We start from the raw sequence: 25895 nt of genomic DNA, 5'->3' as shown, positions 1-25895 counted from the left end.
TGACTGACTGACTGACTGACTGACTGACTGACTGACTGGGGACTGAGTCTCCAATGACAGAGAGTGGAACAGGGATGAGGGACTGAGTCTCTTTAATGACAGAGAGAGAGACAGGGATGCGCAGCAGAGAGAGGAACAGGGATGAGGGACTGACTGGGGACTGAGTCTCTTTAATGACAGAGAGAGGATCAGGGATGAGGGACTGACTGGGGACTGAGTCTCTTTAATGACAGAGAGAGACAGGGATGAGGGACTGACTGACTGACTGACTGACTGACTGACTGGGGACTGAGTCTCCAATGACAGAGAGTGGAACAGGGATGAGGGACTGACTGGGGACTGAGTCTCCAATGAAAGAGAGAGGAACAGGGATGAGGGACTGACTGGGGACTGAGTCTCCAATGAAAGAGAGAGGAACAGGGATGAGGGACTGACTGGGGACTGAGTCTCCAATGAAAGAGAGAGGAACAGGGATGAGGGACTGACTGGGGACTGAGTCTCCAATGAAAGAGAGAGGAACAGGGATGAGGGACTGACTGGGGACTGACTGGGGACTCTTAGGGAACAGAGTACCATTTGGTACACAGCCCAGCTCTGAGCTACAGAGGACTGAGTTTCTTTAATTAGCCTTTACCATCTCATCTGCCTGCTCTGTGGTGGAGAACACTTGTTTGTTGAGAGGGAGAGCAGGTTGCTGAGGCCTCCAGTATCCGTCGAACCTCTCTGCTCCACATGTCATGTCTGTGGCCTTGCAGCAGCAGGCTAATGAGCACTTAGAAAGTGTTGGGGGTTTAATAAGGGCCCTCTGATTTCACTGTGATAAGCAGCTCAGAGGAGAAGAGAGACAGCAGAGATCCAGGCATGGTAATTAGTGCAAATGGACTGTTTCTCTCTCTGTCTCTCTGTCTCTCCGTCTCTCTCTCTCTCCATCTCCACGTCTCTCTCTCTCCGTCTCTCTCTCTCTCTCTCTCTCTCTCTGTCTCTCTCTGTCTCTCCGTCTCTCTCTCACCGTCTCCCCATGTACCTCTCTCTTCCCGTCGCTCTCTCTTTCTGTCTTCCCGTCTCTCTCTCTCTCTCTCTCTCTCTCTCTCTCTCTCTCTCTCTCTCTCTCTCGCTCTCTTTACCTTGAAGGAGAAAAGCAGAAACCTTCTCTGTTTGTTCTGAGATGAAACACAGGAGGACCTCTGACTTTGTTCGGTTAGCTTTCTAACCCAGACATTACAGTCTACCAGAAGGAAATACTTCAAGTAGCTGCAGGCCAGACAAAGGAATCAGACTAAAAACATGACAGGAAATGAAACCGTGTTCCTCTATAGATGCTGTGTCAGTTATTGCCTGGTTCTTCTCTGTCAGAAGTAATGGAACCGTCTTCCTCTATAGATGCTGTGTCAGTTATTGGTTCTTCTCTGTCAGAAGTAATGGAACCGTCTTCCTCTATAGATGCTGTGTCAGTTATTGGTTCTTCTCTGTCAGAAGTAATGGAACCGTCTTCCTCTATAGATGCTTTGTCAGTTATTGGTTCTTCTCTGTCAGAAGTAATGGAACCGTCTTCCTCTATAGATGCTGTGTCAGTTATTGGTTATTTTCTGTCAGAAGTAATGGTACCGTCTTCCTCTATAGATGCTGTGTCAGTAATTGGTTCTACTCTGTCAGAAGTAATGGAACCGTCTTCCTCTATAGATGCTGTGTCAGTTAATGCCTGGTTCTTCTCTGTCAGAAGTAATGGAACCATCTTCCTCTATAGATGCTGTGTCAGTTATTGGCTGGTTCTACTCTGTCAGAAGTAATGGAACCGTCTTCCTCTATAGATGCTGTGTCAGTTATTGCCTGGTTCTTCTCTGTCAGAAGCAGATTATTTAAAACTGCCGTTAAGTCTAACAGAAACAGTTTGGGAATCGAACATGGAATTCCCTCTCTGTTTCTCTGGTGCTGTGTTGGTGTCTCAGTCTTATGTAGGAGACATGATTTATAACTAACTAATACATGTTGTAGGACTGTCTGTGGTCTGCAGATATTGGTGGTGCTGTGGTGTCTCAGTCTTATGTGGGAGACATGATTTATAACTAACTAATACATGTTGTAGGACTGTCTGTGGTCTGCAGATATTGGTGGTGCTGTGTTGGTGTCTCAGTCTTATGTAGGAGACATGATTTATAACTAACTAATACATGTTGTATAACTAATACATGTTGTAGGACTGTCTGTGGTCTGCAGATATTATCATCTATTATCATGACACAAGGCCAGACCCAGATGCAGATGGTTGGAGTCTTACAATGTTTATTCATCCAATAGGAGGAGGCAAGAGAACGGTCGTGGACAGGCTAAAAGATCAAAACCAGATCAGAGTCCAGGAGGTACAGAGTGACAGACAGGCTCGTGGTCAAGGCAGGAGAGTACAGAGTCCAGGAGGTACAGAGTCCAGGAGGTACAGAGTGGCAGACAGGCTCGTGGTCAAGGCAGGAGAGTACAGAGTCCAGGAGGTACAGAGTCCAGGAGGTACAGAGTGGCAGACAGGCTCGTGGTCAAGGCAGGCAGAATGGTCAGGCAGGAGGGTACAGAGTCCAGGAGGTACAGAGTCCAGGAGGTACAGAGTGGCAGACAGGCTCGTGGTCAAGGCAGGAGAGTACAGAGTCCAGGAGGTACAGAGTCCAAGAGGTACAGAGTGGCAGACAGGCTCGTGGTCAAGGCAGGCAGAATGGTCAGGCAGGTGGGTACAGAGTCCAGAAACAGGCAACGTTGGTACAGGGAGACAGGGAACACAGGGATAAATACACAGAGAGACAGGAAACACAGGGATAAATACACTGACACAGAGAGACAGGAAATACAGGGATAAATACACAGAGAGACAGGAAACAGGGATAAATACACAGAGAGACAGGAAACACAGGGATAAATACACAGAGCAACAGGAAACACAGGGATAAATACACTGGTACAGAGAGACAGGAAACACAGGGATAAATACACTGGTACAGAGAGACAGGAAACGCAGGGATAAATACACTGGTACAGAGAGACAGGAAACACAGGGATAAATACACTGGGGAAAATCAGCAACTCCTGGATTGGAGGTGGAGACAATCACAAGGACAGGTGAAACAGATCAGGGTGTGACAGTCTGTTGTGATTATATACCTTTTGTCCATTGAAAACGAAGGCTTTACATAGATAATGAATTATACAACCCCACATGGACTTTCCCTCTCTAAATGACAGCCTATCGCCCAGCCAAGTCATGCTACACGGCAGGAACCCATGCAAATAGCACCAGTGGAAACATTGGTCAGCCATGCCTTAAAGGTTAAAGGTTACCTGTCTCACCACAGGAGAGGTAACATTGGTCAGCCATGCCTTAAAGGTTAAAGGTTACCTGTCTCACCACAGGAGTGGTAACATTGATCAGCCATGCCTTAAAGGTTACCTGTCTCACCACAGGAGAGGTAACATTGATCATCCATGCCTTAAAGGTTAAAGGTTACCTGTCTCACCACAGGAGAGGAAACATTGATCAGCCATGCCTTAAAGGTTACCTGTCTCACCACAGTAGTGGTAACATTGATCAGCCATGCCTTAAAGGTTAAAGGTTACCTGTCTCACCACAGGAGTGGAAACATTGATCAGCCATGCCTTAAAGGTTAAAGGTTACCTGTCTCACCACAGGAGTGGTAACATTGATCGGCCATGCCTTAAAGGTTAAAGGTTACCTGTCTCACCACAGGAGTGGTAACATTGATCAGCCATGCCTTAAAGGTTACCTGTCTCACCACAGGAGTGGTAACATTGATCATCCATGCCTTAAAGGTTAAAGGTTACCTGTCTCACCACAGGAGTGGTAACATTGATCGGCCATGCCTTAAAGGTTAAAGGTTACCTGTCTCACCACAGGAGTGGTAACATTGATCAGCCATGCCTTAAAGGTTAAAGGTTACCTGTCTCACCACAGGAGTGGTAACATTGATCAGCCATGCCTTAAAGGTTAAAGGTTACCTGTCTCACCACAGGAGTGGTAACATTGATCAGCCATGCCACTGGAGTAAACCACTTCAGCCCGTAGTGTTGTCATGTTTTTATTGTCATAGCAACAACGTAGCAACATGGCATCCAACCGTTAAACTAGCGTGTGGAGAAGAGTTGTGTGGGGGATTCCTGTGTGGTTTATTATCAGTCCTGTTGTCACCACTTCCTGTCCCATGTCACCGATCTGTTGTTGTTTGTTTCCAGACTGTTGATGTGTGTTTGACAGTTCAGGGATTGTTTGTGTTCCTGTCTGTTGGTTCACTGAAGGGGATCTTATTAGCAAGGCTTAACTGACATTTTTAATTTTATTTATTTATTTTACCTTTTTATTTAAATAGGCAAGTCAGTTAAGAACAAATTCTTATTCACAATGACGGCCTACCAGAAGGCAAAAGGCCTCCTGCGGGGACGGGGGGCTGGGATTAAAAATAAATACAGGACAAAACACACATCACGACGAGAGAGACAAAACACACATCACGACAAGAGAGACAAAACACACATCACGACAAGAGAGACAAAACACACATCACGACAAGAGAGACAAAACACACATCACGACAAGAGAGACAAAACACACATCACGACGAGAGAGACAAAACACACATCACGACGAGAGAGACAAAACACACATCACGACAAGAGAGACAAAACACACATCACGACGAGAGAGACAAAACACACATCACGACAAGAGAGACAAAACACATCACGACAAGAGAGACAAAACACACATCACGACGAGAGAGACAAAACACACATCACGACGAGAGAGACAAAACACATCACGACAAGAGAGACAAAACACACATCACGACAAGAGAGACAAAACACATCACGACAAGAGAGACAAAAGACACATCACGACGAGAGAGACAAAACACACATCACGACAAGAGAGACAAAACACACATCACGACAAGAGAGACAAAACACATCATGACAAGAGAGACAAAACACACATCACGACGAGAGAGACAAAACACACATCACGACGAGAGAGACAAAACACACATCACGACAAGAGAGACAAAACACACATCACGACGAGAGAGACAAAACACACATCATGACAAGAGAGACAAAACACATCACGGCAAGAGAGACAAAACACACATCACGACGAGAGAGACAAAACACACATCACGACGAGAGAGACAAAACACACATCACGACAAGAGAGACAAAACACATCACGACAAGAGAGACAAAACACACATCACGACAAGAGAGACAAAACACACATCACGACAAGAGAGACAAAACACACATCACGACAAGAGAGACAAAACACACATCACGACAAGAGAGACAAAACACAGCACGACAAGAGAGACAAAACACACATCACGACAAGAGAGACAAAACACACATCACGACAAGAGAGACAAAACACACATCACGACAAGAGAGACAAAACACATCACGACAAGAGAGACAAAACACATCACGACAAGAGAGACAAAACACATCACGACGAGAGAGACAAAACACATCACGACAAGAGAGACAAAACACACATCACGACAAGAGAGACAAAACACACATCACGACAAGAGAGACAAAACACACATCACGACAAGAGAGACAAAACACACATCACGACAAGAGAGACAAAACACACATCACGACGAGAGAGACAAAACACACATCACGACAAGAGAGACAAAACACACATCATGACAAGAGAGACAAAACACACATCACACAGATTGGCAGCAACACATGAAAACATGGCAGCATGTGTTATGTCCTGTCCTGTCTCCAGGTTATAGTGTGTATTGTCCTGTCTCCAGGTTATAGTGTGTATTGTCCTGTCTCCAGGTTATAGTATGTATTGTCCTGTCCTGTCTCCAGGTTATAGTGTGTATTGTCCTGTCTCCAGGTTATAGTGTGTATTGTCCTGTCTCCAGGTTATAGTGTGTATTGTCCTGTCTCCAGGTTATAGTGTGTATTGTCCTGTCTCCAGGTTATAGTGTGTATTGTCCTGTCTCCAGGTTATAGTGTGTATTGTCCTGTCTCCAGGTTATAGTGTGTATTGTCCTGTCTCCAGGTTATAGTGTGTATTGTCCTGACCTCTCAGGACAAACTCACTGAGACCCACATGGGTATGAAGAGTAGAGACATTATAGAAACACGGTCAGAAGCTGTCATTGGGTGTGTGTGTGTGTGTGTGTGTGTGTGTGTACCCTGTGTGGTCAAATTTCTCAAATTTCAAACATGATCTGAGCATAGAAACTAGAAAACATATATCTGTTCTCCTTAATGATACTTAAACTAGAAAACTGTCACGCTCTGACCAAGGGCTTGGTTCTCTATGGTGTTTAGATCAGAGCGTGACTAGGGGGGTTTCTAGTCATTCTATTTCTATGTTGGTGAGTTGTATGGTTCCCAATTAGAGGCAGCTGGTAATCGTTGCCTCTAATTGGGGATCATATGTAGGAAGCCCTTTCTCTCACCTGCTTTGTGGGATATTGTTTAGAGTATCTGGTAATCGTTGCCTCTAATTGGGGATCATATTTAGGAAGCCCTTTCTCTCACCTGGGTTGTGGGATATTGTTTAGTGTATCTGGTAATCGTTGCCTCTAATTGGGGATCATATGTAGGAAGCCCTTTCTCTCACCTGGGTTGTGGGATATTGTTTAGTGTATGTGGTAATCGTTGCCTCTAATTAGGGATCATATGTAGGAAGCCCTCACCTGGGTTGTGTATGTGCGTGTAGCACCACGGATGTCATGTTTCCTTGTTTGTTTATTGGTTCGTTTAGAAGTTTCACTTTATTAAAATATGTGGAACTCACCACACGCTGCGCCTTGGTCCGTCTTTCCTCACGATCGTGACAAAAACATATTTCTGTTCTCCTGAATGGTAGAATCTAGAAAACATATTTCTGTTCTCCTGAATGGTAGAATCTAGAAATCATATTTCTGTTCCCCTGAATGGTAGAATCTAAAAAACATATTTCTGTTCTCCTGAATGGTAGAATCTAGAAAACATATTTCTGTTCTCCTGAATGGTAGAATCTAGAAAACATATTTCTGTTCTCCTGAATGGTAGAATCTAGAAAACATATTATGTTCCCTTGAATGGTAGAATCTAGAAAATATATTTCTGTTCTCCTGAATGATAGAATCTAGAAAACATATTTCTGTTGTCCTTAATGACAGAATCTAGAAAACATATTTCTGTTCTCCTGAATGGTAGAATCTAGAAAACATATTATGTTCCCTTGAATGGTAGAATCTAGAAAATATATTTCTGTTCTCCTGAATGATAGAATCTAGAAAATATATTTCTGTTCTCCTGAATGGTAGAATCTAGAAAACATATTTCTGTTGTCCTGAATGGTAGAATCTAGAAAACATATTTCTGTTCTCCTGAATGGTAGAATCTAGAAAACATATTTATGTTCTCCTTAATGATAACATATTTCTGTTGTCCTTAATGACAGAATCTAGAAAACATATTTCTGTTGTCCTTAATGATACTGTTGCTTTAATCTTAACTGACTTGCCTAGTTAAATGAAGGTTAAGTAGGATTACATTCACGTTTAGGATTAGGATTACATTCACGTTTAGGATTAGGATTACATTCACGTTTAGGATTAGGATTACATTCACGTTTTGGAGTAGGATTACATTCACGTTTAGGATTAGGATTACATTCACGTTTAGGATTAGGATTACATTCACGTTTAGGATTAGGATTACATTCACGTTTAGGATTAGGATTACATTCACGTTTAGGATTAGGATTACATTCACGTTTAGGATTAGGATTACATTCACGTTTAGGATTAGGATTACATTCACGTTTTGCAGCAATACTTATTGTTATTATGTCAGGCCATTTCAATTAAAAAATCCTTCCAGTCTCTTTCAATGCTCTTCAACATAATATGTAATTATAGGACAACTGTACAAACGGGGGAAAAAATGCTTTGGCGACAGATAAATAATGTATATAGCAGTGTGTAATAAGGATGATATCTATTCATATCCTGGTAGCTGTGTCTAAATCACATGAATATTGTGTTACTGCAATCAGAACCTTTACATGAATCATTAATGCTGCTTGTGGGCTGTTATTTAAGCTGTTTAAATATTAATGTTCTGGACGGACTCCCTATACATTACCCCAGTCTGTGGTTCATATCTCCCTATACATTACCCCAGTCTGTGGTACATATCTCCCTATACATAACTCCAGTCTGTGGTTCATATCTCCCTATACATAACCCCAGTCTGTGGTACATATCTCCCTATACATTACCCCAGTCTGTGGTACATATCTCCCTATACATAACCCCAGTCTGTGGTACATATCTCCCTATACATTACTCCAGTCAGTGGTACATATCTCCCTATACATTACCCCAGTCAGTGGTTCATATCTCCCTATACATTACCCCAGTCAGTGGTTCATATCTCCCTATACACAACCCCAGTCTGTGGTACATATCTCCCTATACATTACCCCAGTCAGTGGTTCATATCTCCCTATACACAACCCCAGTCTGTGGTACATATCTCCCTATACATTACCCCAGTCTGTGGTACATATCTCCCTATACATTACTCCAGTCAGTGGTTCATATCTCCCTATACATTACCCCAGTCTGTGGTACATATCTCCCTATACATTACCCCAGTCTGTGGTTCATATCTCCCTATACATAACCCCAGTCAGTGGTACATATCTCCCTATACATTACTCCAGTCAGTGGTACATATCTCCCTATACATTACCCCAGTCTGTGGTACATATCTCCCTATATATAACCCCAGTCAATGGTACATATCTCCCTATACATAACCCCCGTCTGTGGTACATATCTCCCTATACATTACCCCAGTCTGTGGTTCATATCTCCCTATACATTACCCCAGTCTGTGGTTCATATCTCCCTATACATTACCCCAGTCTGTGGTTCATATCTCCCTATACATAACCCCAGTCAGTGGTACATATCTCCTTATACACAACCCCAGTCTGTGGTACATATCTCCCTATACATTACCCCAGTCTGTGGTTCATATCTCCCTATACATAACCCCAGTCAGTGGTACATATCTCCCTATACATAACCCCAGTCTGTGGTTCATATCTCCCTATACATTACCCCAGTCTGTGGTTCATATCTCCCTATACATTACCCCAGTCTGTGGTTCATATCTCCCTATACATTACCCCAGTCTGTGGTTCATATCTCCCTACACATAACCCCAGTCTGTGGTTCATATCTCCCTATACATAACCCCAGTCAGTGGTACATATCTCCCTATACATTACCCCAGGCAGTGGTACATATCTCCCTATACATAACCCCAGTCAGTGGTACATATATCCCTATACATTACCCCAGTATGTGGTTCATATCTCCCTATACATTACCCCAGTCTGTGGTTCATATCTCCCTATACATTACCCCAGTCTGTGGTTCATATCTCCCTATACATAGCCCCAGTCAGTGGTACATATCTCCCTATATATAACCCCAGTCAGTGGTACATATCTCTCTATACATAGCCCCAGTCAGTGGTACATATCTCCCTATATATAACCCCAGTCAGTGGTTCATATCTCCCTATACATTACTCCAGTCAGTGGTACATATCTCCCTATATATAACCCCAGTCAGTGGTACATATCTCCCTATACATAGCCCCAGTCAGTGGTACATATCTCCCTATACATAGCCCCAGTCAGTGGTACATATCGCCCTATACATAACCCCAGTCAGTGGTACATATCTCCCTTTACATAACCCCAGTCAGTGGTACATATCTCCTTATACATAACCCCAGTCAGTGGTACATATATCCCCATTCATAACCCCCAGTCAGTGGTACATATCTTCCTATACATAACCCCAGTCAGTGGTACATATATCCCTATACATAACCCCAGTCTGTGGTTCATATCTCCCTATACATTACCCCAGTCTGTGGTTCATATCTCCCTATACATAGCCCCAGTCAGTGGTACATATCTCCCTATATATAACCCCAGTCAGTGGTACATATCTCCCTATACATAGCCCCAGTCAGTGGTACATATCTCCCTATATATAACCCCAGTCAGTGGTTCATATCTCCCTATACATTACTCCAGTCAGTGGTACATATCTCCCTATATATAACCCCAGTCAGTGGTACATATCTCCCTATACATAGCCCCAGTCAGTGGTACATATCTCCCTATACATAGCCCCAGTCAGTGGTACATATATCCCTATACATAGCCCCAGTCAGTGGTACATATCGCCCTATACATAACCCCAGTCAGTGGTACATATCTCCCTTTACATAACCCCAGTCAGTGGTACATATCTCCTTATACATAACCCCAGTCAGTGGTACATATATCCCCATTCATAACCCCCAGTCAGTGGTACATATCTCCCTATACATAACCCCAGTCTTTGGTACATATCTTCCTATACATAACCCCAGTCAGTGGTACATATCTTCCTATACATTACCCCAGTCAGTGGTACATATATCCCTATACATAACCCCAGTCTGTGGTTCATATCTCCCTATACATTACCCCAGTCTGTGGTTCATATCTCCCTATACATAGCCCCAGTCAGTGGTACATATCTCCCTATATATAACCCCAGTCAGTGGTACATATCTCCCTATACATAGCCCCAGTCAGTGGTACATATCTCCCTATATATAACCCCAGTCAGTGGTTCATATCTCCCTATACATTACTCCAGTCAGTGGTACATATCTCCCTATATATAACCCCAGTCAGTGGTACATATCTCCCTATACATAGCCCCAGTCAGTGGTACATATCTCCCTATACATAGCCCCAGTCAGTGGTACATATTGCCCTATACATAACCCCAGTCAGTGGTACATATCTCCCTATATATAACCCCAGTCAGTGGTTCATATCTCCCTATACATTACTCCAGTCAGTGGTACATATCTCCCTATATATAACCCCAGTCAGTGGTACATATCTCCCTATACATAGCCCCAGTCAGTGGTACATATCTCCCTATACATAGCCCCAGTCAGTTGTGCATATTGCCCTATACATAACCCCAGTCAGTGGTACATATCTCCCTTTACATAACCCCAGTCAGTGGTACATATCTCCTTATACATAACCCCAGTCAGTGGTACATATATCCCCATTCATAACCCCCAGTCAGTGGTACATATCTCCCTATACATAACACCAGTCTTTGGTACATATCTTCCTATACATAACCCCAGTCAGTGGTACATATCTTCCTATACATAACCCCAGTCAGTGGTACATATATCCCTATACATAACCCCCATATTTGGTACATATCTCCCTATACATAACCCCAGTCAGTGGTACATATCTCCCTTTACATAACCCCAGTCAGTGGTACATATATCCCTATACATAACCCCAGCCAGTGGTACATATCTCCCTATACATAACCCCAGTATTTGGTACATATCTCCCTATGCATAACCCCAGTCAGTGGTACATATCTTCCTATACATAACATCAGTCAGTGGTACATATCTCCCTATATATAACCCCAGTCAGTGGTACATTACTCTCTATACATAGCCCCAGTCAGTGGTACATATCTCCCTATATATAACCCCAGTCAGTGGTTCATATCTCCCTATACATTACTCCAGTCAGTGGTACATATCTCCCTATATATAACCCCAGTCAGTGGTACATATCTCCCTATACATAGCCCCAGTCAGTGGTACATATCTCCCTATACATAGCCCCAGTCAGTGGTACATATCGCCCTATACATAACCCCAGTCAGTGGTACATATCTCCCTTTACATAACCCCAGTCAGTGGTACATATCTCCTTATACATAACCCCAGTCAGTGGTACATATATCCCCATTCATAACCCCCAGTCAGTGGTACATATCTCCCTATACATAACCCCAGTCTTTGGTACATATCTTCCTATACATAACCCCAGTCAGTGGTACATATCTTCCTATACATAACCCCAGTCAGTGGTACATATATCCCTATACATAACCCCAGTCTGTGGTTCATATCTCCCTATACATTACCCCAGTCTGTGGTTCATATCTCCCTATACATAGCCCCAGTCAGTGGTACATATCTCCCTATATATAACCCCAGTCAGTGGTACATATCTCCCTATACATAGCCCCAGTCAGTGGTACATATCTCCCTATATATAACCCCAGTCAGTGGTTCATATCTCCCTATACATTACTCCAGTCAGTGGTACATATCTCCCTATATATAACCCCAGTCAGTGGTACATATCTCCCTATACATAGCCCCAGTCAGTGGTACATATCTCCCTATACATAGCCCCAGTCAGCGGTACATATTGCCCTATACATAACCCCAGTCAGTGGTACATATCTCCCTTTACATAACCCCAGTCAGTGGTACATATCTCCTTATACATAACCCCAGTCAGTGGTACATATATCCCCATTCATAACCCCCAGTCAGTGGTACATATCTCCCTATACATAACCCCAGTCTTTGGTACATATCTTCCTATACATAACCCCAGTCAGTGGTACATATCTTCCTATACATAACCCCAGTCAGTGGTACATATATCCCTATACATAACCCCCATATTTGGTACATATCTCCCTATACATAACCCTAGTCAGTGGTACATATCTCCCTTTACATAACCCCAGTCAGTGGTACATATATCCCTATACATAACCCCAACCAGTGGTACATATCTCCCTATACATAACCCCAGTATTTGGTACATATCTCCCTATACATAACCCCAGTCAGTGGTACATATCTCCCTATACATAACCCCAGTCAGTGGTACATATCTCCCTATACATAACCCCAGTGCTTGGCTGATTTACAGATTTACAGGCAACTGCCAAAATAAAGGAAACACCAACCTAAAGTGTGTGAGTAGGATGCAGTCATTGCACTAACGCTAGTTAGGAGTCATTGCGCTAACGCTAGTTAGGAGTCATTGCGCTAACGCTAGTTAGGAGTCATTGCGCTAACGCTAGTTAGCAGTCATTGCGCTAACGCTAGTTAGCAACTTTCTTCAAACTGCACACAGAGATATACAAAATGGTATCCACAAGTTCATCTGACTCTGGGGAAGTAGATAAATTGCCAAAATCCCAAAGTATCCCTTTAAGGCTATTTTACAATCGAATGTGACCTTATTTATTTTTTTATTTCACCTTTATTTAACTAGGCAAGTCAGTTAAGAACAAATTCTTATTTTCAATGACGGCCTAGGAACAGTGGGTTAACTGCCTGTTCAGGGGCAGAACGACAGACTTGTACCTTGTCAGCTCGGGGATCTGACATTATTTTCCCATTTGAACCCTACGGTGTTTTTAAATGGTTGAAAGCGGAGTGACAGACATTTAGGTGACAACTAATCCAAAAATCAAGACATTGTTTTTTCCATTGGAATTTGCTAGTGCATTTTAGATGGTGAAAAGCATAGTGATAACACACTGTACAATGTAACTGACTTTTAGCTGTCTTTTTGAGTGGGTAAGGTATCTACTTCTAGCCATGGTAACCAAAATAATTGGGTAACTGGGCATTTTTAGACATGGCCCTAAGCATGATGGACGCTACTTGCTTAATGAACTCAGGAGGCAGCTCTGTGTAGAAGCACGTGTTTTCAACAGAGCCAACTCACTCCAGTGTTTCCATGACGTTGTCAGTTACCTGAACGTTGTCCTCTGTCTATAGATAATAGAAAACATAACCAACCCTGAATGAAACCACGGTATGAGTGACACCTTTCATTCAGACTCAGAGGGCGTCCCAAATGGCACCCTATTCCCTATGTAGAGCCCTGATCTAAAGTAGTGCACTATATATAGGGAATATGGTTCTATAGGGTCCTGGTCTAAAGTAGTGCACTATATATAGGGAATAGGGTTCTATAGGGCCCCGGCCTAAAGTAGTGCACTATATAGGGAATAGGGTTCTATAGGGCTCTGGTCTAAAGTAGTGCACTATATAGGGAATAGGGTTCTATAGGGCCCCGGTCTAAAGTAGTGCACTATATATAGGGAATAGGGTTCTATAGGGCCCTGGTCTAAAGTAGTGCACTATATATAGGGAATAGGGTTCTATAGGGCCCTGGTCTAAAGTAGTGCACTATCTAGGGTATAGGGTGCAATTTGAAATGTAATCCCAGCCTGGACTACAGTCTCTGTTTTAGAAGCATAGTACTACTTAAAGGATCCAGTGACCCCCAGTCCAGCTGTGGAGAGTGGAGAGTGTCTTGTTAGTTAAAGGATCCAGTGACCCCCAGTCCAGCTGTGGAGAGTGGAGAGTGTCTTGTTAGTTAAAGGATCCAGTGACCCCCAGTCCAGCTGTGGAGAGTGGAGAGTGTCTTGTTAGTTAAAGGATCCAGTGACCCCCAGTCCAGCTGGGGAGAGTGGAGAGTGTCTTGTTAGTTAAAGGATCCAGTGACCCCCAGTCCAGCTGGGGAGAGTGGAGAGTGTCTTGTTAGTTAAAGGATCCAGTGACCCCCAGTCCAGCTGGGGAGAGTGGAGAGTGTCTTGTTAGTTAAAGGATCCAGTGACCCCCAGTCCAGCTGGGGAGAGTGGAGAGTGTCTTGTTAGTTAAAGGATCCAGTGACCCCCAGTCCAGCTGGGGAGAGTGGAGAGTGTCTTGTTAGTTAAAGGATCCAGTGACCCCCAGTCCAGCTGGGGAGAGTGGAGAGTGTCTTGTTAGTTAAAGGATCCAGTGACCCCCAGTCCAGCTGGGGAGAGTGGAGAGTGTCTTGTTAGTTAAAGGATCCAGTGACCCCCAGTCCAGCTGTGGAGAGTGTCTTGTTAGTTAAAGGATCCAGTGACCCCTAGTCCAGCTGTGGAGAGTGGAGAGTGTCTTGTTAGTTAAAGGATCCAGTGACCCCCAGTCCAGCTGTGGAGAGTGGAGAGTGTCTTGTTAGTTAAAGGATCCAGTGACCCCCAGTCCAGCTGGGGAGAGTGGAGAGTGTCTTGTTAGTTAAAGGATCCAGTGACCCCCAGTCCAGCTGGGGAGAGTGTCTTGTTACTTAAAGGATCCAGTGACCCCCAGTCCAGCTGGGGAGAGTGTCTTGTTAGTTAAAGGATCCAGTGACCCCCAGTCCAGCTGTGGAGAGTGTCTTGTTACTTAAAGGATCCAGTGACCCCCAGTCCAGCTGTGGAGAGTGGAGAGTGTCTTGTTAGTTAAAGGATCCAGTGACCCCCAGTCCAGCTGTGGAGAGTGGAGAGTGTTTTGTTAGTTAAAGGATCCAGTGACCCCCAGTCCAGCTGTGGAGAGTGGAGAGTGTCTTGTTAGTTAAAGGATCCAGTGACCCCCAGTCCAGCTGGGGAGAGTGGAGAGTGTCTTGTTAGTTAAAGGATCCAGTGACCCCCAGTCCAGCTGTGGAGAGGTGAGAGTGTCTTGTTAGTTAAAGGATACAGTGACCCCCAGTCCAGCTGTGGAGAGTGTCTTGTTAGTTAAAGGATCCAGTGACCCCCAGTCCAGCTGTGGAGAGTGGAGAGTGTCTTGTTAGTTAAAGGATCCAGTGACCCCCAGTCCAGCTGTGGAGAGTGGAGAGTGTCTTGTTAGTTAAAGGATCCAGTGACCCCCAGTCCAGCTGTGGAGAGTGGAGAGTGTCTTGTTAGTTAAAGGATCCAGTGACCCCCAGTCCAGCTGGGGAGAGTGGAGAGTGTCTTGTTAGTTAAAGGATCCAGTGACCCCCAGTCCAGCTGTGGAGAGTGGAGAGTGTCTTGTTAGTTAAAGGATCCAGTGACCCCCAGTCCAGCTGGGGAGAGTGGAGAGTGTCTTGTTAGTTAAAGGATCCAGTGACCCCCAGTCCAGCTGGGGAGAGTGGAGAGTGTCTTGTTAGTTAAAGGATCCAGTGACCCCCAGTCCAGCTGTGGAGAGTGTCTTGTTAGTTAAAGGATCCAGTGACCCCCAGTCCAGCTGTGGAGAGTGGAGAGTGTCTTGTTAGTTAAAGGATCCAGTGACCCCCAGTCCAGCTGTGGAGAGTGGAGAGTGTCTTGTTAGTTAAAGGATCCAGTGACCCCCAGTCCAGCTGTGGAGAGTGGAGAGTGTCTTGTTAGTTAAAGGATCCAGTGACCCCCAGTCCAGCTGTGGAGAGTGGAGAGTGTCTTGTTAGTTAAAGGATCCAGTGACCCCCAGTCCAGCTGTGGAGAGTGGAGAGTGTCTTGTTAGTTAAAGGATCCAGTGACCCCCAGTCCAGCTGTGGAGAGTGGAGAGTGTCTTGTTAGTTAAAGGATCCAGTGACCCCCAGTCCAGCTGTGGAGAGTGGAGAGTGTATTGTTAGTTAAAGGATCCAGTGACTCCCAGTCCAGCTGTGGAGAGTGTCTTGTTAGTTAAAGGATCCAGTGACCCCCAGTCCAGCTGGGGAGAGTGGAGAGTGTCTTGTTAGTTAAAGGATCCAGTGACCCCCAGTCCAGCTGGGGAGAGTGGAGAGTGTCTTGTTGTTTAGTGGATTATCCATCTCTCTACTCTTTGGAGAAATAAATAGTGTCCATCCAAACTCAGAAATACGAAGAATAAAACCAAGACCTCAAGTTTTATGTTTCATCTTGCTTTTGATTTTGCTGTTGTACTCTGAAGTACATTTATATAATAGTATTTGATTTTTGCCTTTGTACTCCAAAGTACCTGTATAGAATAGTATTTGAATAAACTAGTGAATGAAAGGCAGTCTTTGAAAATCCCAGCATGGTGATTTGAGATTGCATTGAGACTGGAGCAGCTCTGTAGAAAATCTGGTTTCTTTGTCAGAAGCTGTTGACAAAATAGACAAGCGCTTAGACATGGCCTTGCATACAATACAATACAATAAATGACATTCCATAGACACAATGCTGAGCTTCTGTATGCAAAGTCAACGTTCCATCTCTTCACCTCTGAATCGTTCCTCCTCTTTCTCTCCCCTCTCCCTTCTTACAGAGTTTTTCCTGGAGCTCCTCGACAACAGTGAGAAATCCCTGAATAACATGTTCACGCGGACCTACGGGAAGCTGTACATGCAGAACAGTGAGCTGTTCCAGGACCTGTTCACGGAGCTGAAGCGTTACTACACTGGGGGGAACGTCAACCTGGAGGAGATGCTGAATGACTTCTGGTCCCGTCTGCTAGAGAGGATGTTTCAGCTGCTGAACTCTCAGTACCACTTCACCGACGACTACTTGGAGTGCGTCAGTAAATACACTGACCAGCTGAAGCCTTTCGGTGACGTACCCCGGAAACTAAAGGCCCAGGTTACGAGGGCCTTCATCGCTGCAAGGACCTTCGTCCAGGGCCTCATGGTGGGCAGGGAGGTGGCTAACAGGGTGGCTAAGGTACGTTACTCAGTTTATGGTCTTCTCACCCGAATCCTGACCCTGACCCTAACTCTGACCCTGACTCTGACCCTGACCCTAACTCTGACCCTAACTCTGACCCAGACCCTAACTCTGACCCTAACTCTGACCCAGACCCTAACTCTGACCCTAACTCTGACCCAGACCCTAACTCTGACCCAGACCGTAACCCTGACCCTAACTCTGACCCAGACCCTAACTCTGGCCCTAACTCTGACCCAGACCCTAACTCTGACCCTAACTCTGACCCAGACCTTAACTCTGACCCAGACCCTAACTCTGACCCTAACTCTGACCCAGATCCTAACTCTGACCCTAACTCTGACTCTGACCCTAACTCTGACCCTGACCCTAACTCTGACCCAGACCCTAACTCTGACCCTAACTCTGACCCAGATCCTAACTCTGACCCTAACTCTGACCCAGACCCTAACTCTGACCCTAACTCTGACCCAGACCCTAACTCTGACCCAGACCTTAACTCTGACCCAGACCCTAACTCTGACCCTAACTCTGACCCAGATCCTAACTCTGACCCTAACTCTGACCCTGACCCTAACTCTGACCCAGACCCTAACTCTGACCGTATCTTTGACCCTGACCCTAGCTCTGACCCAGACCCTAACTCTGACCCTGACCCTAACTCTGACCCAGACCCTAACTCTGACCCTAACTCTGACCCAGATCCTAACTCTGACCCTAACTCTGACCCAGACCCTAACTCTGACCCTAACTCTGACCCAGACCCTAACTCTGACCCAGACCTTAACTCTGACCCAGACCCTAACTCTGACCCTAACTCTGACCCAGATCCTAACTCTGACCCTAACTCTGACCCTGACCCTAACTCTGACCCAGACCCTAACTCTGACCGTATCTTTGACCCTGACCCTAGCTCTGACCCAGACCCTAACTCTGACCCTGACCCTAACTCTGACCCTAACTCCAAAATTGCACCTTGTGCATTCTACTATTACAACTATGAAGAGGAAGTAGAAAGCACCCAGTTTGGGAAGCAGTGCCCTAGAGGACCATCTGGTAACCTCTCACCTGTTCTGTCTGGCTCTGGGGGTGTACTCCACAATGCCTGAGGCTCAGCTGATGATCTCTTAATGGAATGCATGGGCTGACTGGCTATGCCTGGGGCTCAGCTGATGATCTCTTAATGGAATGCATGGGGCTGACTGGCTATGCCTGGGGCTCAGCTGCTGATCTCTTAATGGAATGCATGGGGCAGACTAGCTATGCCTGGGGCTCAGCTGCTGATCTCTTAATGGAATGCATGGGGCTGACTGGCTATGCCTGGGGCTCAGCTGCTGATCTCTTAATGGAATGCATGGGGCTGACTGGCTATAACTGGGGCTCAGCTGCTGATCTCTTAATGGAATGCATGACAACAACAGCTGGTTGTGATGGTGTATGGGATGACAACAACAGCTGGTTGTGATGGTGTATGGAATGACAACAACAGCTGGTTGTGATGGTGTATGTAATGACAACAACAGCTGGTTGTGATGGTGTATGTAATGACAACAACAGCTGGTTGTGATGGTGTATGGAATGACAACAACAGCTGGTTGTGATGGTGTATGGAATGACAACAACAGCTGGTTGTGATGGTGTATGGAATGACAACAACAGCTGGTTGTGATGGTGTATGGAATGACATCAACAGCTGGTTGTGATGGTGTATGGAATGACAACAACAGCTGGTTGTGATGGTGTATGGAATGACAACAACAGCTGGTTGTGATGGTGTATGTAATGACAACAACAGCTGGTTGTGATGGTGTATGGAATGACAACAACAGCTGGTTGTGATGGTGTATGGAATGACAACAACAGCTGGTTGTGATGGTGTATGTAATGACAACAACAGCTGGTTGTGATGGTGTATGTAATGACAACAACAGCTGGTTGTGATGGTGTATGGAATGACAACAACAGCTGGTTGTGATGGTGTATGGAATGACAACAACAGCTGGTTGTGATGGTGTATGTAATGACAACAACAGCTGGTTGTGATGGTGTATGTAATGACAACAACAGCTGGTTGTGATGGTGTATGTAATGACAACAACAGCTGGTTGTGATGGTGTATGTAATGACAACAACAGCTGGTTGTGATGGTGTATGTAATGACAACAACAGCCCAAGTGCTGGAAAAAGGTGTCTGTGAGGAATGTCCAGAATATGTTGTTGTATCATTCGTTACGCTGGTGAAGAGCCGCGTTGGAGCTGATATCCCCAGTGATTTGATGTTGATCTGTTGTTGTCTGCTTGAGTTACAGCAGGGTCTCGTTAGATTTAACAGAGAAAGCATCAAGGTAGTGACTTCATTGTGCCTCAGATTGGTCCACCGAGTGAGTCTACTGTGCACCATTGTTTAGGATAGACTATTACTCAACAGACAATGCTTTTTCTTCCTATTAATTCCTCTGGATATAATGACAACCAATCACATGGCTTCCTCACAACATGACCTGGTAATGACATGACGTATCCATTTTGGTTTCCGTGTTACACTTGCAATGTTATACAATTACAAGGGGGCTTGAAGTGGTTGAATTTGGAGCTCAACAGATTCAAGTTGTCTCCTGGAATAGGTTCAAGGGGGCTTGAAGTGGTTGAATTTGGAGCTCAACAGATTTACCTGGTTGTGATGGTGTATGAATACCTGGTTTACCTGGTTGTGATGGTGTATGAATACCTGGTTTACCTGGTTGTGATGGTGTATGAATACCTGGTTTACCTGGTTGTGATGGTGTATGAATACCTGGTTTACCTGGTTGTGATGGTGTATGAATACCTGGTTTACCTGGTTGTGATGGTGTATGAATACCTGGTTTACCTGGTTGTGATGGTGTATGAATACCTGGTTTACCTGGTTGTGATGGTGTATGAATACCTGGTTTACCTGGTTGTGATGGTGTATGAATACCTGGTTTACCTGGTTGTGATGGTGTATGAATACCTGGTTTACCTGGTTGTGATGGTGTATGAATACCTGGTTTACCTGGTTGTGATGGTGTATGAATACCTGGTTTACCTGGTTGTGATGGTGTATGAATACCTGGTTTACCTGGTTGTGATGGTGTATGAATACCTGGTTTACCTGGTTGTGATGGTGTATGAATACCTGGTTTACCTGGTTGTGATGGTGTATGAATACCTGGTTTACCTGGTTTTGATGGTGTATGCATACCTGGTTTACCTGGTTGTGATGGTGTATGAATACCTGGTTTACCTGGTTGTGATGGTGTATGAATACCTGGTTTACCTGGTTGTGATGGTGTATGAATACCTGGTTTACCTGGTTGTGATGGTGTATGAATACCTGGTTTACCTGGTTGTGATGGTGTATGAATACCTGGTTTACCTGGTTGTGATGGTGTATGAATACCTGGTTTACCTGGTTGTGATGGTGTATGAATACCTGGTTTACCTGGTTGTGATGGTGTATGAATACCTGGTTTACCTGGTTGTGATGGTGTATGAATACCTGGTTTACCTGGTTGTGATGGTGTATGAATACCTGGTTTACCTGGTTGTGATGGTGTATGAATACCTGGTTTACCTGGTTGTGATGGTGTATGAATACCTGGTTTACCTGGTTGTGATGGTGTATGAATACCTGGTTTACCTGGTTGTGATGGTGTATGAATACCTGGTTTACCTGGTTGTGATGGTGCATGAATACCTGGTTTACCTGGTTGTGATGGTGTATGAATACCTGGTTTACCTGGTTGTGATGGTGCATGAATACCTGGTTTACCTGGTTGTGATGGTGTATGAATACCTGGTTTACCTGGGAAATCAGACGTTTCCTCCGTTTAGGGACAAGTCCTTGTTGTAGCTGAATATCTGATGTTATTTCCTTTATTTTAAATCCGTTTGTTGTGAGACGGTGGCGTCGCGAACCGGCTCAAAGTAACATAAAGGGAGACAATGTGGAGGTAAGGAACAACAAAATATATTTATTAACTGAAGTAAACTAAATGTAATTTGTGTAGTCAGTAGTCAGTAGTGTAAGTGGGTTGCCTGCATAAATGTGACAATGAGGGGTGTTGAAAGGTGCCAATGCAAACCAACAAAAACAGCCACAAAAAAAGCCACAACTAAAATCAGTGTGTGCATGGAGAGAGTCTCCTCAATGACTGGGAGAAGAGGTGTATTTATCCTGGGACACACCCTGCCCAGGTGTGTCTGCATGGAGAGAGTCTCCTCAATGACTGGGGGAAGAGGTGTATTTATCCTGGGACACACCCTGCCCAGGTGTGTCTGCATGGAGAGAGTCTCCTCAATGACTGGGGGAAGAGGTGTATTTATCCCGGGACACACCCTGCCCAGGTGTGTCTGCATGGAGAGTCTCCTCAATGACTGGGGGAAGAGGTGTATTTATCCCGGGACACACCCAGCCCAGGTGTGTCTGCATGGAGAGAGTCTCCTCAATGACTGGGGGAAGAGGTGTATTTATCCCGGGACACACCCAGCCCAGGTGTGTCTGCATGGAGAGAGTCTCCTCAATGACTGGGGGAAGAGGTGTATTTATCCCGGGACACACCCTGCCCAGGTGTGTCTGCATGGAGAGAGTCTCCTCAATGACTGGGGGAAGAGGTGTATTTATCCCGGGACACACCCAGCCCAGGTGTTTCTGCATGGAGAGAGTCTCCTCAATGACTGGGGGAAGAGGTGTATTTATCCCGGGACACACCCAGCCCAGGTGTGTCTGCATGGAGAGAGTCTCCTCAATGACTGGGGGAAGAGGTGTATTTATCCCGGGACACACCCTGCCCAGGTGTGTCTGCATGGAGGGAGTCTCCTCAATGACTGGGGGAAGAGGTGTATTTATCCCGGGACACACCCAGCCCAGGTGTGTCTGCATGGAGAGAGTCTCCTCAATGACTGGGGGAAGAGGTGTATTTATCCTGGGACACACCCTGCCCAGGTGTGTCTGCATGGAGAGAGTCTCCTCAATGACTGGGGGAAGAGGTGTATTTATCCCGGGACACACCCAGCCCAGGTGTGTCCATGTCGCTGACGACCCTCCCAGCCCCGCCCACCGACATCCTAATAAGGAAAACAAGAGCAAAGAGAATGAATTCGGCAGACAGAGTGGGAGGGGTCACAGGTGGCCACTTTCGTTCTGTTTCCCGCTGCTTCAAGTGAACTGTGGTAATAAAAAAACACTGTGCGGTTACTATGACGACATCATCTAACGTCGGTTTCAACTTGGCCTTCCGTTTAATAAATAAAACACTGTGCGGTTACTAAGACGACAGCATCTAACGTCGGTTTCAACTTGGCCCTCCGTTTAAAAAAAAAAACGCTATTCATGGAGAGATTAGTGCTACCGCTATTCATGGAGAGATTAGTGCTACCGCTATTCATGGAGAGATTAGTGCTACCGCTATTCATGGAGAGATTAGTACTACTGCTATTCATGGAGAGATTAGTGCTACCGCTATTCATGGAGAGATTAGTGCTACCGCTATTCATGGTGAGATTAGTGCTACCGCTATTCATGGAGAGATTAGTGCTACCGCTATTCATGGAGATTAGTGCTACCGCTATTCATGGAGAGATTAGTACTACTGCTATTCATGGAGAGATTAGTGCTACCGCTATTCATGGTGAGATTAGTGCTACCGCTATTCATGGAGAGATTAGTGCTACCGCTATTCATGGAGAGATTAGTGCTACCGCAACTCATGGAGAGATTAGTGCTACCGCTATTCATGGAGAGATTAGTGCTACCGCTATTCATGGAGATTAGTGCTACCGCAACTCATGGAGAGATTAGTGCTACCGCTATTCATGGAGAGATTAGTGCTACCGCTATTCATGGAGAGATTAGTGCTATTCTCACACATGTGACAATGAAATAATCATCTGAATATCAATAGCAAGGCCTAAAACACATGTCATAATGTAATAGTCCTCTGAATATCAATAGCAAGGCCTAAAACACATGTCATAATGTAATAATCCTACGAATATCAATAGCAAGGACTAAAACACATGTCATAATGTAATAGTCCTCTGAATATCAATAGCAAGGCCTTAAACACATGTCGTAATGTAATAATCCTATGAATATCAATAGCAAGGACTAAAACACATGTCATAATGTAATAGTCCTCTGAATATCAATAGCAAGGCCTAAAACACATGTCATAATGTAATAGTACTCTGAATATCAATAGCAAGGCCTAAAACACATGTCATAATGTAATAGTCCTCTGAATATCAATAGCAAGGCCTAAAACACATGTCATAATGTAATAGTCCTCTGAATATCAATAGCAAGGACTAAAACACATGTCATAATGTAATAGTCCTCTGAATATCAATAGCAAGGCCTAAAACACATGTCATAATGTAATAGTCCTCTGAATATCAACAGCAAGGCCTAAAACATATGTCATAATGTAATAGTCCTCTGAATATCAATAGCAAGGCCTAAAACACATGTCAAATATCAATAGCAAGGCCTAAAACACATGTCATAATGTAATAATCCTCTGAATATCAATAGCAAGGCCTAAAACACATATCATAATGTAATAGTCCTCTGAATATCAATAGCAAGGCCTAAAACACATGTCATAATGTAATAGTCCTCTGAATATCAATAGCAAGGCCTAAAACACATGTCATAATGTAATAGTCCTCTGAATATCAATAGCAAGGCCTAAAACACATGTCATAATGTAATAGTCCTCTGAATATCAATAGCAAGGCCTAAAACACATGTCATAATGTAATAGTCCTCTGAATATCAATGGCAAGGCCTAAAACACATGTCATAATGTAATAGTCCTATGAATATCAATAGCAAGGCCTAAAACACATGTCATAATGCAATAATCCTCTGAATATCAATAGCAAGGCCTAAAACACATGTCATAATGTAATAGTCCTCTGAATATCAATAGCAAGGCCTAAAACACATGTCATAATGTAATAGTCCTCTTAATATCAATAGCAAGGCCTAAAACACATGTCATAATGTATTAGTTCTCTGAATATCAATAGCAAGGCCTAAAACACATGTCATAATGTATTAGTTCTCTGAATATCAATAGCAAGGCCTAAAACACATGTCATAATGTAATAATCCTCTGAATATCAATAGCAAGGCCTAAAACACATGTCATAATGTAATAGTCATCTGAATATCAATAGCAAGGCCTAAAACACATGTCATAATGTAATAGTCCTCTGAATATCAATAGCAAGGCCTAAAACACATGTCATAATGTAATAGTCCTCTGAATATCAATAGCAAGGCCTAAAACACATGTCATAATGTAATAGTCCTCTGAATATCAATAGCAAGGCCTAAAACACATGTCATAATGTAATAGTCCTCTGAATATCAATAGCAAGGCCTAAAACACATGTCATAATGTAATAGTCCTCTGAATATCAATAGCAAGGCCTAAAACACATGTCATAATGTAATAGTCCTCTGAATATCAATAGCAAGGCCTAAAACACATGTCATAAAGTAATAGTCCTCTGAATATCAATAGCAAGGCCTAAAACACATGTCATAATGTAATAGTCCTCTGAATATCAATAGCAAGGCCTAAAACACATGTCATAATGTAATAGTCCTCTGAATATCAATAGCAAGGCCTAAAACACATGTCATAATGTAATAGTCCTCTGAATATCAATAGCAAGGCCTAAAACACATGTCATAATGTAATAGTCCTCTGAATATCAATAGCAAGGCCTAAAACACATGTCATAATGTAATAGTCCTCTGAATATCAATAGCAAGGCCTAAAACACATGTCGTAATGTAATAATCCTCTGAATATCAATAGCAAGGCCTAAAACACATGTCATAATGTAATAGTCCTCTGAATATCAATAGCAAGGCCTAAAACACATGTCATAATGTAATAGTCCTCTGAATATCAATAGCAAGGCCTAAAACACATGTCATAATGTAATAGTCCTCTGAATATCAATAGCAAGGCCTAAAACACATGTCATAATGTAATAGTCCTCTGAATATCAATAGCAAGGCCTAAAACACATGTCATAATGTAATAGTCCTCTGAATATCAATAGCAAGGCCTAAAACACATGTCATAATGTAATAGTCCTCTGAATATCAATAGCAAGGCCTAAAACATCATTTGAAGTGGTAATTTAATACTTTTTGACATTTTACATGTTCTATATTAGGATCTATCTGTCCAGTATATAAATCAAACAAATGTATAACACTGAGGTCCTTGAAAATAACAATTAAGTGGTTGAAAATGTCCCTTAAAGTCCTCGAATTTGCCTCGTCAATGTCTGTATGAGCCCTGCTTAACGGCTGCATGGTCCCAGACCTGTGTTGTTGTATAGGATGTATGGTGTTGAAGGCCACTAGTGTGAAAATCAATAGTCTGAAGGACCAGCAGTGTGAAATGTGCTTGTCGTTACAATGCCCTGCTTCTGTTATTCTCCTTTACAATGCCCTGCTTCTGTTATTCTCCTGTACAATGCCCTTCTTCTGTTATT

At 43.9% G+C, this 25895-nt stretch overlaps 1 protein-coding gene across 2 annotated transcripts in view; it reads left to right on the top strand.

The window, feature by feature from the left end:
- Nucleotides 1-25895, top strand: part of LOC110513658 (glypican-6) — a 361504-nt gene that overhangs the window by 173832 nt on the left and 161777 nt on the right. For both annotated transcript variants that reach the window (XM_090206942.1, XM_090206943.1), the window contains exon 3: nucleotides 16954-17345. In XM_090206942.1, the coding sequence (XP_090063068.1) occupies nucleotides 16954-17345 (392 nt within the window). The remainder of the gene's footprint in view (nucleotides 1-16953; nucleotides 17346-25895) is intronic.

Source organism: Oncorhynchus mykiss, chromosome 18 (assembly GCF_057628025.1).
Source record: "Oncorhynchus mykiss isolate SJ-2025 chromosome 18, ASM5762802v1, whole genome shotgun sequence".
NCBI classification, from domain to species: Eukaryota; Metazoa; Chordata; class Actinopteri; order Salmoniformes; family Salmonidae; genus Oncorhynchus; species Oncorhynchus mykiss.
This window is presented reverse-complemented; position numbering and strand designations above follow the sequence as displayed.